The sequence below is a fragment of the Erpetoichthys calabaricus genome, chromosome 9 (genome assembly GCF_900747795.2).
Source record: "Erpetoichthys calabaricus chromosome 9, fErpCal1.3, whole genome shotgun sequence".
Lineage (NCBI taxonomy): Eukaryota > Metazoa > Chordata > Cladistia > Polypteriformes > Polypteridae > Erpetoichthys > Erpetoichthys calabaricus.
In genome coordinates, this window is record NC_041402.2 from 196,171,097 (window position 1) to 196,188,808 (window position 17,712).

The following is a 17,712-nucleotide window of genomic DNA, read 5'->3' on the forward strand; positions in this document are numbered from 1 at the left end:
AATATACCCAAAACATTGCAGTCGGCTACCTATGGAGGGCTCTGGGGGTCCTGTCAAAGTGGCTGGGGGTCTGTGCAGCTCAGATGGTTTAATCTTTAAACGTTTGAAAACCACAATGAGCTTTATGTGGATTTCCACTGCCCACCACCTCAAAAGACTGGGATGGCATTTCAGTTTTAAACTCTTAATTAAACCAACTCAGGGTGGTGAACTCAATGTGGACTCGTCACCTGCCATGCCATTCCTTGGACGGACTTTATTGAAAATCACTGAAGAAAATAAAATGAAGTAAATGACATTTATTACAGCCAGTGGCATAGCAGCGAAAGTTTGGGACTTCAAGTCCCAAGGCTCTGGGTTCAAATCCCACTACTGACACCAGTGGAGCCATTTGGGGGTCTCCCAGGGCTTTAGCGCCAATCCCAGGTGTCCATATCTTTGAAAGCCCCCCTACCCAGTCCAATGAACTTAGACTTCCAGGACCCCCATTCTGTGTTCTGACTCCAAAGGACCCCACCAAGCTTGGGACCCCCTCACCCCACTTCGGACCCCCACCCGCTTTTTCATCTAATGTACACATATTTATATATATTGGATACCAGCATCATGGGGGGGTGGTTAAGCTCCTAATTAATTTTAAAGCAAGTGCCATCCCGACTAACATGGTGCTCCCCTGAGCTAATCAAGAGAAAATTAAAAGAAGTAGACCTCGACGTATCTGAAATGTATGATACCCCCCATGCGTCATTGTTTCAAATGCTGTGGTCCATGCCCCAGAATGTGCCCAGCTCCTTCATAGTCATGGCATTGCCCATCTCTATCCCTCTTTTTAAGGTAGCGCCCTGTCTCCTCCACACACCACAATCGCCCCCCCCTCCCCTCCCCAGTTCCGCTTGCCCCTCCGACCAAGCCGTGCACATCAGGCTGGCTGATCACCCGGCTGCCCACCTCACGGTGACCTCACGGTGCCCTGACGTCCAGCTCCCACCCCACTGCAATCATACCCTGACGCGTGCCCCCCGTGCCCCCCGTCCTCCAGCTCGCCCATCTCTCACCCGAGCTTCGCCCCGCTCGTCCGTCGCTAATGCGCTCGTGTCCCTTTAAGAGCGACTCTCCCGGGGGGCGCCGCCGCGCCGGAAGGGGGATGTGATGTAAACTCGGACAGAAACTTTCTCGGCGGCTCTCCGGGACTCTGGAAGTTTGGCGGACAAAAAAAAAAGGAAAAGCGCCGCAGAGTGGAGGACGGGACGGGACAGAACGGGGCAGCGGAGTTCACGAGCGGCTCATCGCCGACTTGAGGCGCACCGACTGGAGGTGAGCGAACGGGCGACCGAGCGGAGAGGCCATCGAGTGCGGAGGAGCTCACGGGACGGCCATCTGTAGGCTCCCCCCCTACCCGATCAACCTTCCCCCCTACCCCCCTTTACGAAACTCCTTCGTATGGTGGGCAGACTGGCAGGCTTCCCCCAGAAGTGAACACAAAAAGCCGGGCGCGGGGGTCCTCGACCCCAAGAACGATGTAACCCCCATATCCGCAGCCCCTGGGTAGCGTGACGTCACAAGTTGGAGCACTCGACCCCCCCCCCCTCGTGTGACCTCATGATGTGTGGTGCCTCCTCCGCGTGTGACGTCAAAGCCTTTTTTTTATTTAATGGTTGCCGCCGATTGTCCGACGAGCCTGTGCTGCCATCGCGCTGGAAACCAACGGCGCTCCGGACGTGAAGGCCCGAAATCGACGGGACCCTCGCCGTGTGTGCCACTTCGCAGACATGTTGGTGAAAAGGCCATTGTGTCGTCTCGGTGGCACAATCTTACACGACTCGCGGGGCGGCGTTTCTGTCGCGTGTCCACGTCTCTCGCGCGCTGATCCTGAACCTTCGCCCCGTGTAAAGAAGAGAAGAAGCTCGAGCCAAAAGTGGGCGCTGGCATCTCCTGCCATGTCCGGGCACCGCCCAGCTGCCCGACACACACACCTGACGTTGCAGACTTGGCACTGATAATAATAATAATTCATTACATTTATATAGCGCTTTACACCACACAGAGGGGAACCGGGAAGCGAACCCACAATCTTCCACAGTCTCCTTACAGCAGCACTACCACTGCGCCACCTGGCCGAAGGAGCAAACGGCAGGCATTTCTTCTCGTCTTTTCATTCTTCTGCTGATTGATGAGCTCTTGGTGGGCAGCCATCGTCTGGTCAGCTTTTCCTGGTTTGGCTTCTTAATGGTGAAGTGTTGGTGATGATCAGTGACAGGAGACAGCCGAGTCGGAACAAGGCAGGTGGAGGTGTCATGGCGCTATACAGCGCCTTGTACTCTGGACGGGGCATCCACATGGCGCATCACTTTGGTTGTTTTTGTCGTTTATTCGTCTCAACTGTACACTCATGGCTGCCGAGGGTCACCTGTGGCTTTCAAACAGACCTTGTGTGGCATCTGGGGGCTGAGCAGTGGCACAGGGACGTAGTGGGTCACCTTTGACAAGTGGCCAAGAGGACCCTCTTTGGCAGTTATATAGTGCCTTTTCTGTTGACCAGTTCTAGAGTGCCTCTCTATTATATAGTGCCTTTTCATGACTATATGCCAGTGATTTAGTGCCTTCTCTGTCTGTCTGTCTGTTTCTACTGTATAGTGCCTTTTCAGTCTGTCAGTCTATTAATCAGTGTTATAGTGATAGCTAGGAAAGGCACTATATAATGGAGAGCAATGCACTATAAAAGTGATTGTTAGACAGAAAGACAATGTCCCATTTACCAAAGAGATGTTTTCTTTCTCTCTATCAATCAGTTATATAGTGCCTTTTCATGTCACTCTGTTATCCATCTGTCTGTCTGTCTGTTATATAGCGCCTTTTCTATCTGTCTTTCAATGTTACATTGTGCCAGTCTGTCTTTCCTATCTACCCATCCATCAGTTATATATGTTGTGCCTCTGATAACTGTTGGTTATATTGTACTTTTCCTGTCAATCTGTTACATAGTGCCTGTCTGTCACTTATATAGTGCCTTCTGTCACATAAAGAGTGCCTTCTGTCCGCCTGTCAGTCACAGCCTGTGGCTCTCTGCACGTCTCTTACCTTCTCATTGCCTCTTGACTGTGACAGCCTGCTCACTTGAGGACTGCGGGAGCTTTTGAACCCGTGTCTGTGCCAGCTGGTGGTCTCACCCCTCTTTTCTTTTGGTTCTCAGTCCTGAGGTCAGAGGTCAGGCTGCTGGGCGCCTTGCTCGATGTCATCTTTGTGAGGATTTGTGGCCGTGCTGTTGACTCTTTTTGTTTCCAGCTGGTCACATGACCTCCTCAGCTAGCGAATCCTGGACGTCGTCCAACCAGGCGGCAGAGCCAGATATTACATAAGACATAAGTGGGGGGGCAGGTAGGCGGGGTGCTGATGGGCCTGCCTTTGCACTGGGAGAGGAGCTGCAGGATCTGAGGCTGCATCTGCCGCCCTCCAGTGGCGACTGTGAAGATTGCAGCTGTTCCAGTCCATAGGGTGGGGTCCCACGGAGGCCACTGTAGGTAAATGTGAAAGGTGCAGTACAATTAGCTGGATGGAAAAGGCACTATATGAGTGATAGATGGGTGTGAAAGTTGTAATATAGTTAGTTAGTCTTTTATTGATCCTGAAGGGGGAATTCACTTTGACCAGCAGCTACATAAAACATGACATCAAAGTGCCAGAGGCTAACAGTAAAGTCCAAACCGTGACACGAGTGCACAAGACCCCCAAAACTAAGGACACAACACTTACTTGTCTTTTCTTTTGTCGCCTGAACTAGGCTTGAGTAAAAAATGGCAGTCTGATGGCTCTAGAGTGGCAGTTGGACCACCTAGCAGACCTGGCACTCCTTGGACAGTGTGCCATGGAGAGGGTGGGCCGCATTGGTTTTGGGGTCAGTCCTGCAATCCCACCTGTGTTCTACTCCGTTGTTTCAATTTTTTTCCTTGTCAGGCTAAAGTTGTTTTTCCTCCCTTCTGTTGCAGGAGCTCCCAACCAGGTGGTCTTTCTCTTAATTCCTGTGTCACCTACACAGGTGACCTCCTTCTCCTAGTGACCTGCACAGAGGTCCTCGGGGACCTCTGTGTCTCAGGGGTCCTCACTTTAACAATTGGAGACTGACCAAGGCAGCCGTGAAAACCTCAGCTGATACCTGCTGAGGAAGAGGAGGAGTAGGGTAGGGTAGGGTAGGGTGGTTAGACTCAGTGGGCAGCAAGAGGCAATGGTGGGCATAGGTGCTGAACCTCCTGGGGAAACCATTAAATGAGTGAAGCTGTACCAACGTGCTGTTTAGCCACTCGTGTTTGTTCATCACTTGACTTGGTGGTCTTTAAGTGATATAGCGCCTTTACCAAAACTTTACTGAATTTCATGCTGTCAAGTGGGGGACCTCAGTGTGTGTCTGACCCACATGTGACACCGTGACAAGTGAGACGGCTTCATTTGGGACTGGAAAGTGCCCGTCATGTCAGCTCCATCTCTTCTACCGTGTGGTGCTCTTCATGTCTCTCTATCTCCGATTCAGTAATGTCGTGCTCTCTTTATGTATTATATAGTGCCTTTCACATCCAGCCATGGTCAACTGCAGGTCCTGTTTTCCTCTCTGTTATATAGCGCCTCTAATATCTAATCCTCCATCTGGGTTATCGTCCCACATGCGAAACGCTCTGAGATCCTCACTGGTGTGTTGCCAACATGTCCGGCATTGCTGCTCTCCAGCGATTAGATGCCACTGTGATGGACCAGCTGGCACTACATGAGTTGGAAAGGCGGGTGCCCTCAAATCCACAGGTTCACCACACTGGACCTGGGCAGACATTTGGCAAATGAAATCTCATGGATGAAATGTTAGCTGTGATTACGCTAAAGGGGGTCTGAAAGTTGAACAAACATCTTATGGGTGTCGTGGTGGACTTGTCAGTGGAGATAGGAGATCAGAAGACCAGAAGTGTGCCCGTCCAGTCCACAGGGCTCATCTAGCCACTGACCCACCCAGATGCTTAAACTCCATGACACGGCTGGTTGTTCCCGTGATTTTCCGCCTCCCTCCTGTCTTCCATCTTAAATGCACTTCCCTCCATTATGTGCTTGTGACTTTCATGAAGACCCCACTGGAGCCGTTTTGTCAGCACCATTAAAAATTGTGAAGTCCTCGTTCAGGTCGCTTGGGTGACACTTTGTGCTCCTTGTCACTTTGACACTTTGTCACATCCTCCAGAAGTTCACCTCTTCAGTCTAGTGGTCCCTGGTGCAGTTTTATTTCTCCACTCAGCTCTTTCTCTTTAAGGTGATCACTTTGATGGCACCGATCATCAGCGGCTCCATCAGGCACTGAGCTGCGTGGTGACAAACACCTCGGATCGTGAGGTGCCCTGTTGCGGGCTGAGTTTCCTTCTTCCAGGACATCTACGTGTGTCTTGTTGTCTCAAATCAAATGTCTGGAGCTCTGAAATCTGCTCTTTTCTATGGGTGCACAAAATCCGAAGACCTCATATTACCACCTGAGATAAAGATTTATGTGGTGTAACCAGCAGGGGGCTCCACTGGGCCCCAGACCCCTGGCACAATCACACCCAGCACAGTCATGGCTTCGCACAGCCACAGATAATTCACAGGCCCCTCTCATGCCACTCCTCCAGTTGCTTTGTCCCCTGTCCCCCTACACACCCCCCACCCCCGGTCCCCAGTGGTGTCATCTTTTACCTCAGACCCGTGTACAGTTCCAGTGCCAGGGCAGTGCACTCAGACGTCCCTCAAAGTAGGGGGGCCAGTCCTCTGTAGCTCCCCCTGGTGGCACCCAAGGACCCCGCTAGGGCTGTCCCACAGGGCTGCAATTCCCAGCTGTGTTAGCTTTGTGTTCCTCGGTGCCAACTCGCCTTTTGCCAGGTGCTCACAGGCCGCTCGTGGCACATTTGAAAGGCTGATTTTTACTTCTGTGTGGCGTCCGTGTCACTTATCAATGGCGTAGCGTGACGCACATCTCCCAAAAATGTGATTGCATGTCATGTCGACACAAACTCTAAGCAGACCCCTTCGGCTCTGATTGGCCAGTCTTGGGTTACTACGCATTACCTGAAACTCGTCTTACATGGTGGAAGTTGCCAATTGTATGTAAATGTGATGGACAAATACTGAAGGAGGTGTGTAGCGGGGGGAGCGCCAGTCCTGGTGGGCACTTTATCAGCTCCCTCGCTTTTCTTGTGCGCTATAAACACCGCCAACTAGTGTTCAGGTCTGTGCCAGCGATGCAGTGCGACTCCAAAGTAGAAAAGGCTGTCGACGGCGAAGTCTCCGTGCATCACGATGACGCGCGTAACTCAGAAGTAGAAATTGGCCTTCGTGGCGCGCGTGGCGACAGAGGACACTGCAGGGCTGGGCACATTCTGGTCATCAAAGCAGCAGTTGAATTCATCGACCCTCGCCTTTGTATGAACTGACTCTTTCTTCATTTTTCTGCTTAAATAAATTGCCCAACGGAACCGTCCTCATTTATGTTGCCCCCTGTAGTAAACGTTTTGAATGATTACCGGGTTGCCTTTTTTATTTCCCTAAATGCAAAAGAGAAACCCACAAGCGTACCACCCTGCCATAATGTTAAAGTCCTAACATCTGACACCGCAGCGAAAAGCCACATGCGGGAAAGCTGAGGGCGTCCTCTGCAGTTGTAACGGGACGAGCCTCTGTGTACAATATGGCCCCTCTGTTGGCACCCCAAAGCCCTGCAGCAGTTTAATGCTTGGCACAGTCAAGTGGCACGTGCCCGCACTGCAGCCGTACACTCGTGTGGCACTCATTATGTGCTCATCAAACAGATGTTAGTCGGGATATTTTTAAGTCCTCTGTAGATGCACACTTTCCTCTGGGCACGTTTTGTACTTCTAGGTTGGCACGGCTCTGCCCAGTCTGGGCACCATTACCGCGTATTCATCTAGCTGTCTGCTTTTTATTTTTTTGAAAATGATAGAAGCAGACCTCCTCTGATTGTTTTTTGAAAAGCGGTAAACCTCCCTAAACGGATTCCCTCCCACCCCGGGTGACATTTCTGTCCCAGTTCTGCTGTTTTAAGAATCCAGTCGGGCTGAATGCCCAAATCAAGTGCCTTTCAGAGGGGACGTCAGGGACGTGAGTTAGGAGCGGGCAGAATTTTGTCAATGGTGTCCTGGAGCAGATCAAAGAATTCCATGCCATGCAGACCTCTAACTGCTGGCACCAAGTCTTGACAGCATGGGGCGCTGCTGTGCCAGAGTGACATTTGGACTCCCCAGTAGACTCCCCACTTCACTGTCTGGGGACACAGGGGGACTCTTATATTGTGGGTTTTATTTTGTGCTGGCGGCCAGTTTGTGTGTTTTTGTTCCCGTTTCCTGTCACTAGTTGGCGAGTGTCCCAAGGTTGTAACCCACAGGTGACGGCCATGACGGGTGTGAGTGGCCACCCATTTCTGTGTCTCTTTATCCGAGCTGCAGATTACAAACCTTCCTCGATTTCCTTGTTTTTGAATCGATTTTCACTTCGTTCTCCTGACCTCGATTTTCGCCGAGTGCTTTGCCTACGTCGTTACGCCTCTTTGCTGTTTCATGTTTCTCTCCCAGTTTGCCCTTTAAATCTTTTGTTGGTTCCCTGGCATTACGGGGGCACACCAGGGGGAAATGGCAAACATGAGTGCGCTCGAGCCTGAGGATCTGTCTGCTGCTCGGCCGTTTGGCACTTGCCCACCTTCCTCCTCAGTCTCCCACCTTACGATGTTTCTGAATGCTCGTCCACCTCCTTGTCCATTGAGCCCCTGCCAACACTCAGAGGCCCTTTGAAAGGTGGACCCTTCAGAATTTCCAGGACTTCTCAAATCCCCTCGGGGAGAGCCAGGCACCTGTAACTGTGTGCATCTCCTTGGCATCCCATCTACAGCTGACCATGCCATCTCCATGATGCCAGTATGGGCAGCGGTCTGTGCCAACTCCTGGATGGGAGAAAAAACTCCTGGCCATGTGTCTTGCCACTCTGAAGTCTTTCCCTGCCAAGTCACAGGTGGCATTGCCACAAGAGTTTAAAATCAGAAAGGAAATCAGAGCCATGAACATTACTATAAAATGAAGGCACAGGGACACCAAGAGAAGCTGGCAGCAGGGAGATTCAGCATTTAACCAGGTGGGGCTTTGCTGGTCAGCATGGCTCACTGTGGAGCCACCAGGCCCGGCTTGTTGGCCATGTTATCTCTAAATGTTCTCCTCAGAGTGAGAACAGAAACTAAATGTCATCTTTGTGACTTTAACTCTGCCATTGTTGTTGGTGGTGCCTTTCATGCCCGTCGGTCCTAAAAACAAGCAGTTGGCCCTGAGGTGGCCTGACATCAGACCCTGAATGTAAAGAAATTGAGGAGTTGGTTGGACAAATGAGAGGGGAGACCACTGAGTCCATCAAAGAGCTGAGAAACAAGAGCGCCATCCAGTGGGGTCTTTGATGTACTGTCACCAAACCAGGATAACATGGCGGGGAAAGAGGGCAGGGGTGCCAGGACAGGTGGTCCGACTGTGAGTGGCAGTGATGGTGAGATCAGCAGGACTGAGAGTGGAGAAGAAGAAAAAGTGATAAATAAAAAATGTGCATTTGATTATGGCGTCCGCAGTCGGATTGGCGTGGCGAGGAGCCCGGAGCGGTGCATTTTGGGGGGGTCTGTGTGCACGCCGAACGGCTGTTTGAGATCAAATTACGGGCGCGTCGAGTGACGCCACCCAGGGACGTCTATAAAGAACAGGAAGAGCGCCTGGAAAAAAGTAGGCCTGTTTCACACTTTTATATAAACCATAAAAAGTCAATTAAAAATTCACAATCGGCTTTGACGGCCTCTGCAAACAATAATTAGGACCTTCTGAATATCAACATACGAGCAAAGAAGAATCCGAAAGCGAGGGGTCTGCGTGCGCTGAGATGAGACCTCCGAGGTGTGCCACGCCAGCTCTCGTCCTGCTGCAGTGGGCGCCCATCTCCGTCTAGGCGTCTCCTCTGTAAGAAGGGTGGGCAGAGCGGCACTAACTGGACTCTAGACCCTCAGCCTTCTATGTGAGGTGACGAGTCGAAGGCCTGGATGGACTGGTGGGTGGGCAGCCCTCAGTCATCTGACCACTCGGTCCATTTGTCCCCCGTCTGAAGGTCCAGCTCCACGTCTCGGTGGTTTGTTTTCAGATTCCCACAAGTGTTAGTGTGATGAAGTGCTTCCTGGCGTCAGTCCTCCGTGCGCTTGCCCTTCGTGCCCGCCGGTGTCCTCGAGTACCTGATTCACCGTTGGGTGGAGAGAATTCTGCCGGATCGACTTCATCGAGGCCTGGATGAGGACCCCCGATGGTCTGTCCCAGGAGGACATGTCCTTCAATCCCATGATGCACCTGGTTGTCTTCAAGTGCTGCTCTGCCTTTCTCATATTGGGGTGACCAGACCTGCCTGTGGGACCCCAGATGGGGTCTCACCAGCGAGTTACACAGTCTGAGCAGAACGCCCCTCCCTTTTATATTCAACGCTTTTTACGACGTGACCTGACATTTTATGTGCCGTTTTAATCACATCTGCACATCGCTCGGGTGAGGACAGCCTTGTGTCCCCTAAATCCTTTCCTGTGGCTTGGTGTCTCCCATTAACCGCACCGAAATCAGGGTCATTAATACACATCACAGAAAAAGTGAGGAGGGTCCAAGGGCAGACCCCCGAAGGTCTCCACAGGTGACCTCCTCCATTCTCCTCTCATCTGTAGTCTTTGTCTCCTGCTGGTTAACCAACTTGAGTTTTGGGGGTCACCTCTGACGCCTGCAGCTTCTCATCTCAGAGTTCATCTTTGGAGTCCGACTGTGTCAAAGGCTTTTGAAGGTCGACGTCAGTTCTGGTGTTCGGTTTACTTTTGTCAGTTGCTCCAGTTGCTTCTTCAGTTTGGTGGGACCCTCACCTCATGAGCCCCCACTGGCTCTTATTTAGTATGTCATTCTCATGTTGGGGCTTCTCTCATTTATTTCTTATTGTAAGACTTGTTGGTCTGCACTGACCAGGACCCTCTATGTCTCCGTTCTTGAGGACTGGAGTCACATTTGCACCTTTCCAGTCCTCAGGTGTTTCGCCTTCCTAAGGTGACAGCTCAGCTGTGCCTAATGAGGCTTTCGAGACGACGTCCTTCATGTCTTCTGATACAACTGGTAAACTCCCATCAGGTCTGGGGGGCTTTGTTAGCCTTTAGCATATCGGGGTCCTGAAGCACATCTGACTCTTTTGTCTTAACTTCTGCATGTTGTGACCAAAGCTGGAAACGCCAGATTGACCACCAGGCGGAATCCAGGAGATGAAGTTTAGTGTGGCTCGTGTTCATTTGTTATTTTTGTCATTTGCTGTCACCACTTTGAGCAGCACATGGAGGAGTGCTGGCATCCGTTGAAGATGGTTGCATCCGAAAGGACTTCATAATGGCAGGATGGGCTGGGAGATGAAGGGGCAAAGCAAAGACTGGTCCAAGCACAGGTGGAGGTCTAAGAGCGACGTTGAACAAAACTCATCATGGTGTCCAAAATGGGTCCAAACAATCCCCCAACCCTGAATTACTGAATACAAAGAGCAAGTTAAGTCCCAGCTCAGTTCTGGTGGCCACCAGTTAATCTTAAAGATCAGAAAATCACCAAGTCCTGGAAGGTGAAAGCAGCTGAGCACAGCGACACGAGCACAGAGCACCAACGCCTCATCTGCACGTCTTCACCAGCCTCCCGAGGGTCCAAGACCTCAACGCCGAAGTCTGCTCTTTGAAAAGCACGAAGTTCCAGGGTCTCCTCAGCCAGCACGTCCCAGGCGCCCATCAGCAGATGCCACTTTACAGCCTCGGCCGTCTGCTAAAGCCATCTGGGTGCCGCACGCCGATGTGGGCTCGGCGTCTGAGACTGTGAAGTGCCATCAGAAACACGGGCAGGATGGGCGCCGCCAGTGCACGTGTTTACATTTTTTATTGCTGTTATTTCTGGATATGACTCAACGTTACAAGAATATTTCATAAGAGCAAATGTAAAAATCTGTTTTATCATTGGAGAGAAAAAATGGAAAATACTGCGACATTCAAAAGAGTCAACAAAGTCCTAAAGCCCACCAGGACGCTACACCGTGCTGTGACTGACGTCTGCCACTTCTCAGGTCAGATGGCTGAGCCGTGAAGCCCCCTCGTCTCTGTAGATGTTGGCGTGTTGTTGACTTCTTCACAGGTGAAAGCCTCACAGCAAACTGCCATGTCTGGGCCAGAAGAGGGGCAGGAGACCACCGTAGAGCGGCCAGCTCTTCATCTCTGTTTGTCTCTGCTCTTTGTCGATACGAGTCCACCCTTCAGTTGGCACAGTTGCTCTCCTCAGCACTTTCTCTGTGTCTGTTTTGTGAATTGGAGGTCTCGGCTGCCCACCGCAGCCGTCCAGGTGAGCACGGCCTCCTTGTCTTGTACCTAAGGGTCCTCTTCTCCCGTTTCCATCAGCACTCGCTGAACACTCGCTTTAGGGCCATCAAGCTCATTTCAGGTTGGGCCTCCTTTTGCCCACCAAACAGACTCGGACCTTCATGGCATGGATCCCTCCAGGTGTTCTTTAAGATTGACAAGATTGTTTCAGCTGCCCATCCATGTTGCCCTTCTGCCAGACCCTCAAGATGGATTTGGGTCTGGTGATTGGGAAGGCCAGTGAAGGACACTGAGGTCACCATCATGAGACCACTCTTAAATGACACGGTACATCATCATGCTGGAGGTAGCCATTAGAAGGTACGTGGTCATAAAGGGATGGACATGGTCAGAGGCAACACTCACACAGGCCGTTGCATTCAAGTGATTGGCATTGATAGGCACAGAGTGTGCCAGTTTCACACACAGTTACACCACCCTGGACTGTTGACACAGTGGATTTGTAATGTTGGCACAGAATTCTGAGGCTGCCAGCAGAAACTGAGACTCTTTAGACCAGAGGGTGTTGTCCAGTTTTGGAGACCCTGTGTCCACCGCGGCCACCACTTTCTGTTTCTGGCTGACAGGAGTGGTACCTGGCGTGGTGTTTTGCTGTTGTAACCCGTCCACCTCAAGGTCTGAGGTGTGGTGCATCCTGAGATTGTTTTGCGCTCACCAGAGTTGTACGGAGCGGTCACCTCGGACCAGTCTGGCCATTCTCCTCTGTCCCCTGTCATCAACAAGGCCTTTCCATCAGTAGAACTGCCACTCACTGGCACCATCCTGACTGACCTCCAGATGCTCTTGTGTGTGAAACTCCCAGGATTCAGCAGTTCCAGAAATGCCCAAAGCAGCCCATCTGGCACCAACACTCCTCATGCCACGGTCCAAATCACTGAGGTCACATCTTGTCCCCGTTCCGGTGTCTGATGTGGAGATGAACTGAAGCTCCTGACCTGTGTATGCAGCATTTTATGCATTGTGCTGGGGCCACCTGATCGGCTGATTAGGTCATTGAATAGATGAGCGGGGGTCCCTAATAATTTGTCCGTTTTAAATTAACAGCTGGGATCCACCATCCTAATCCTGTTCCATAATATTTAACCCCTCAGTCCTGCCACATCTTCACCTCCTTCTGTCTTTCCTTCTCCGTTGCTCTCTTCTCTGGACCTCCAAGTGCTGCAATGTCTCTTTTTCTAATATGGAGACTAAATGAGCGTCCCCACCAGTGGAGCTCCGCCGTCTGGCTAGTTGGTGGGAGGAGATTAAAGATCGCGGGTCACCTGTCACTACCCTGTGAGGTGACAGGACGCTTTTGGAAGGCAGAATTGTTCAGGAGGTGAGTGTAGCGGAGCCAGCTGAGGGGAGAATCGGGGAGCCAGGGACCCGAATGTGAAACCGTGAGGGCTGAATGACCCCTGAACTGTCTGCTGTTTGAGATGAGCAGACCCCTACATGGTGGTCTTCTCTAGCATGGTGCACGCTACCCTGGTTTTTGTCTTTGACCCCTCACCGCTCTCCTCCTGCTGTTTTAATTCCAGGTACACGGAGCTCATCTTCACCCCTTTGGAAATGTAGACCTGAGGCTGGAGTAGCAGACGCCCTCCCCATGATGCTGTGCTTCCTGCTGCTGCTCATACCAGCTGACGTGTCCTCTCAGATTGACCCACGTAAGAAGCCGCCATGCCCAGGTCACTTTACTTGAGTTCTTGTCCCCGTGAGGCCTCAATTCCCCCTGTCTGTGTGTCTCTCTAGGGCACTGCCGCTACGCGCTGGGCATGCAGGATGGCACCATAAAGGATGATGACCTCACAGCATCTAGCCAGTGGTATGAGAGCACCGGACCACATTACGCCAGGTAAGGGCCTGCCAGGTTGTGCCACTTGCTGAGCAGTTAGGTCCTCTTAATCTGGCGTTTATCTATTTATTTATTTGTTTGTTTGTTTGTTTTCCTCACCTGAAGGCTCAACAGGGATGAGGGGGATGGCGCCTGGTGCCCAGCGGGCCTCCTTCAACCTTCAGACATGCAGTTTCTCCAAATTGACCTCGGTGCCCTCTACTTTGTGACACTGGTGGGGACGCAGGGACGGGATGCCAGGGGAAGTGGGAATGAGTTTGCCCGCATTTACCGGATGGACTACAGCAGAGACAGAGAGCGATGGATGTCTTGGAAGGACCGCAGCGGTAAAAAGGTACGATGCCAGAGTGAAGGGAGCTGCTGCCCCACCGGGCACCCTAAACCCGTGTCCTCATGATTGCTTGCTCTTTCTAGGTGATCCAGGGCAACGAGAACCCTTACGAGGTGGTCCTGAAGGACCTTGGCCCACCCATCATTGCCCAGTACGTGCGGATCATCCCGGTCACAGAAATCCCCACCACGGTGTGTCTGCGTGTTGAGATCTACGGCTGCGTCTGGAGCGGTGAGTGGGGGAGCCGAACGAGAGCCGGGGGGGTCCAGCGTCGTATTTATCATGGAGGGGTCTGTCGTGAGTCCTTTAATGCTTCGGTACGTAGACCCTCACGTGTGTCCTCCACCTCTGCTCTCGTTGTCAAGTCACATCAAGTGGCTAAATCGTCACACCATGCAGACAGTGCATTGCAGCGTGAAGTGACACAAAGTCACGGGACCACCGCAGTGCAGCATTCACATACACACGGGGCAAGTGCAAGACAAGTAAAGAAGTACGCTGCCCTATAAACAGACCAATCAATCAATCAATCAATCAATCAATCGCATCCGGGCCTCTCACTGGCGTATCACAGAAAGCGTCAGCCTCCTCAATGCAGTGGGGCTCTGGGGATCCACCACTGGAGCCCATTGCACCGTTTCATCTGCTGGACTCGCCTGCCCCTCTGTGCGTCCTTCTGTCTGCGCTGACGTTTCTGCTTTCGTGAGGTTCACCGACCCCAGCAGGTCAACTTAGGAAAAGTCTACAGTACAGAGGGGGTCCGCAGAGTGGCCGACCACCAGCTTGAGGTCAGACATGGAGGGAGTTTACGACATTGGGCGCCGCTCACCAGGAGGCTGGCACCAGGCTGCATTGGTGATTTCCCTGCCATTAGCAGTGTCATCCAATGCGGTGGCACTCTTGGCGAATTTGTGGCCCACCAACTCACTCACATCTGCCGCTCCTCCAGTTTGCTTAGCTTTACTAAGTGTGACGAAATGAATGAATGAATGTGTTTGATATGGCACTGGGTACAGTCGGGGGGGGCCGCCTTTGTTGAGAGGGTGGTGGGCATGAACCTCCTGTGTGGTGTGCTGACGAGAGCATCCTGACTGCTGCCACACACGATGGAAACGTGGACTGAGGACGGGCAGCATAATCAGAAATACTAGCGGGGGGTCAAAAATGTGGAAGACCACCAACCCACTGAGTGCTACTAAACGCTGAGTCAAAGATGCACACACAGCATGGGCACCACAAAACGTTCTTCATTTGAATTTGTACCCTGACTGACTTTTGGACAACCAAGAAATGTGCGGCGCTGACCTTTCTAACGTCACAGTGGCTGTCGTGTGGTGACAACGAAGCTAACGACAGTAAAGAAATGCCAACCAACACAGCAGCTCGCCAAGGTGTGACATTATTGCAGGTATCTCTAAATGTTTTAAATGTTAATAAAAGAGTCCAAAAGCTGGCAGAACTACGTGGAGAAGAACAAGAGAAGAATCCAAACTCCTCACAGGCCCCCCCTCTGCCTGCGTCTGCCAATCCCGTGCCTCCCCCTAGCATGGACCATAGGACTGGGGCCTGGGGGGCATCACCCATGTCTGGGTTACCTATAGCTTGATGTTCATGATGTGCCAGCAGTCCAAGAGAAACTGAACTGGCTTTGCTTTTTAGTGAGCTGAAGGTGGGCGCCATGGAGCCAGGAAGGCTGGCATTTAATGTGAGAATGTCGGCCACAAAGGTCACTGGGTCTGGTGTGGGTCACCGGCGGGCACACTTGAACTGCCACTATGCTGGTTCAGTATAAAGCGGTGTGGATCGCGGTGCTGGTGGGTCACGTCTCACCGTCGTTGGTCCGTAAGCGGGTCGAAGCCGTTGGCAGCGCTGCCCCATTTCTAAGCGAGCTCGTCTCACCGGGGGGCCGTCATTGAATTTCAAAAGGCAACACTGGGGTGCAGCACCATAACGGCTGAGGAACAGGGGGGTAAGGAAGGCCGTGTGATTGAGAATTAGCCACGTGGAGCGGCGCCCATCTGAACGAACCGAGTCAGAAAACACCGGAGACCCTGCGAGACGAGAACAAGAAGAACAACGAAGGCTGAGTTGCTGGCGATTTCCAGAACTTTCTTACCATCCAGAAGGACAAATCGCCTGAACTCAGTTGGCCGTAAATCGGCGGGTGACTGTGATACAATGGCCTTTCTCCCTCCTAATGTTTTTGTTGTTCTCGTCTCTATCCTGGTAGCGGTGCCGACTTCCCATGAAGCAGCAGGAGTGCACAGTGGCTGATGGGAAGCCGTCGGATCGGCCAGGCCGCAGTCGCACCCCGTTGGGTCAGCGCGCCGCGCTCAGAGTTTTGAGGTTTTTTGTTTTTGTGTTTCGCTGCCCGCCTGTTTGCCTCGTCGTGGGTTGACTTTGTGTTTCCGAGAAGGTCCACAATGGGGGTGCGCCGTTGCTAAGCGTCCCAAAAAGAAAAACGGAGGAAAAAAACGCTGAGTGAGTTTTTACGATTTGTGAAATGAATTTTAGTGTCGATTTCGCAAAACTGTTTACGACGGGAAACTTGGCTCCCGTGGTCCTCGCTCCCTGTTCGGTTTCGTTGTGTCGTGTTTGGCGTACGCCAGGTCATCGATGGGGGACAACGGCAGTGCCACTGTGCTGCGTATCTCGGATGGTCAGAGCAGCGCCCTTCATTTTGGAAAAGTCCTTTTATTGAACAGAGAACCCAAAACCCGAGGTGCTCCTTACTTCTGTTTGTATGCCTCGGTTACCTGAAGCTTTGGGGGGGGGGGCGTTTAGTGGTGGGGCGGGTGGGCTGTCTTTACACCTGGCAGCTGAAGTGACTGACCTCAGTCAGCCAGTCGTATGCAGGCACAGCAGTGAGGGTGCCAGTCTGAAGGTAATGTAATGTTATGCTATGCTGAGAAATCCCACCGCTGCCTCCAAGTGGATCTCGGCCCTGCAGCTGTCACTCAAGGGGACATGTCTACACTCTGGGGACATTTATCATCTGCAGCTGGCACAGTCGTACGCGCTGCTGCCATGTAACACCACACTCTTGATCTGTGCATCTCTGTGGTGTTTGGGCCCCCTCCATGTATGTCTGTCCAGCCTGGGGGTCTCCTTGACTGGCCTCTCTAATCCTACTGTAAGCATTGAGCAATGGCCTGACGTGAGCGTGAGGTTTGAAGACGCAGCTGTGATGGACCGGGGTCCCGTCCTGTCCTGTGTTGGGGGGCTTCGGGAGATTCTCCTCCATCCCTTTTCATCAGCGTCTTCCATATCGGGTTGCCTGACCTCTCATTTTTGTTTGTGAGTCTGATCCCGGGGGGCTTGTGTCCAGGTGCAGCTGCCCACCCGACTCTTTATAGCTTTATGAGCTCTGCAAATCCTCAAGTAGAAAAGCATATTTTGGATGTACGGGGGGGGGGCCTTTCTTTCATGAGCTGCGTCCCTGCACTTTCCAGCCCTTCACACCCTCCATCAAAGCATCTGGGAGGCGGGGGTCCCCTTGCCAGTGTGTAAATCAGCTTGCAGGCCTCGTTAAAATCGCTGCCATGTGTTTATGTGTGGAAATCTGAAAAGTGTGTCTGCACGTGGTGGGCCTGCAAATTCCCAATGAAGGCTCTTCTCCATCTCGCCATCTTTCAGGCCTGACCGGACTGGTGGGCTGCAGTGGGCCACACTGGCAGCGATGCGGTCAGAGCCCTCCTGGAACGCTAGTCACATGCTTCTCTGGTCCTCCCGTGTCTCGGCTCCATTTTAGTGTGGCGGGTAAGAAACCGGAGAGCAGATGTTTGTACAAAAAAGTATTGGAATCCACCCCAGCAGTGGAGAGCAAGTCCTCTTCTCAGCCTTCCCAGTATGCTCTGCTGCGTCTCCGGTGGGGCAGAAGGAGCGACGAAGGGACCACTAAAAGAAACGCGCGTCAAAGAGCAGGCCAAGTTCATAAGCGTGGCTTTCAAGTCTTCATACCAGGAAACCAAGACGTGCACATGTGTGCCAGTTTAGCATCACCATCATCATCATCATCGTCATCGTCACTGTACAGTTCAGGCTCCACACACCCACGTGTCTTTGCATTTTCTGGCGACTGCTGAT

General features: G+C 52.2%; 1 protein-coding gene across 2 annotated transcripts in view; it reads left to right on the forward strand.

The window, feature by feature from the left end:
• The first annotated feature begins 1,127 nt into the window (after window positions 1-1,127).
• ddr2l (discoidin domain receptor family, member 2, like) overlaps window positions 1,128-17,712 on the forward strand; it is a 29,259-nt gene continuing 12,674 nt past the window's right edge. For both annotated transcript variants that reach the window (XM_028808819.2, XM_051931844.1), the window contains exons 1-5: window positions 1,128-1,314; window positions 12,979-13,107; window positions 13,193-13,295; window positions 13,401-13,629; window positions 13,710-13,857. In XM_028808819.2, the coding sequence (XP_028664652.1) occupies window positions 13,047-13,107; window positions 13,193-13,295; window positions 13,401-13,629; window positions 13,710-13,857 (541 nt within the window). In that variant the 5' untranslated portion in view covers window positions 1,128-1,314; window positions 12,979-13,046. The remainder of the gene's footprint in view (window positions 1,315-12,978; window positions 13,108-13,192; window positions 13,296-13,400; window positions 13,630-13,709; window positions 13,858-17,712) is intronic.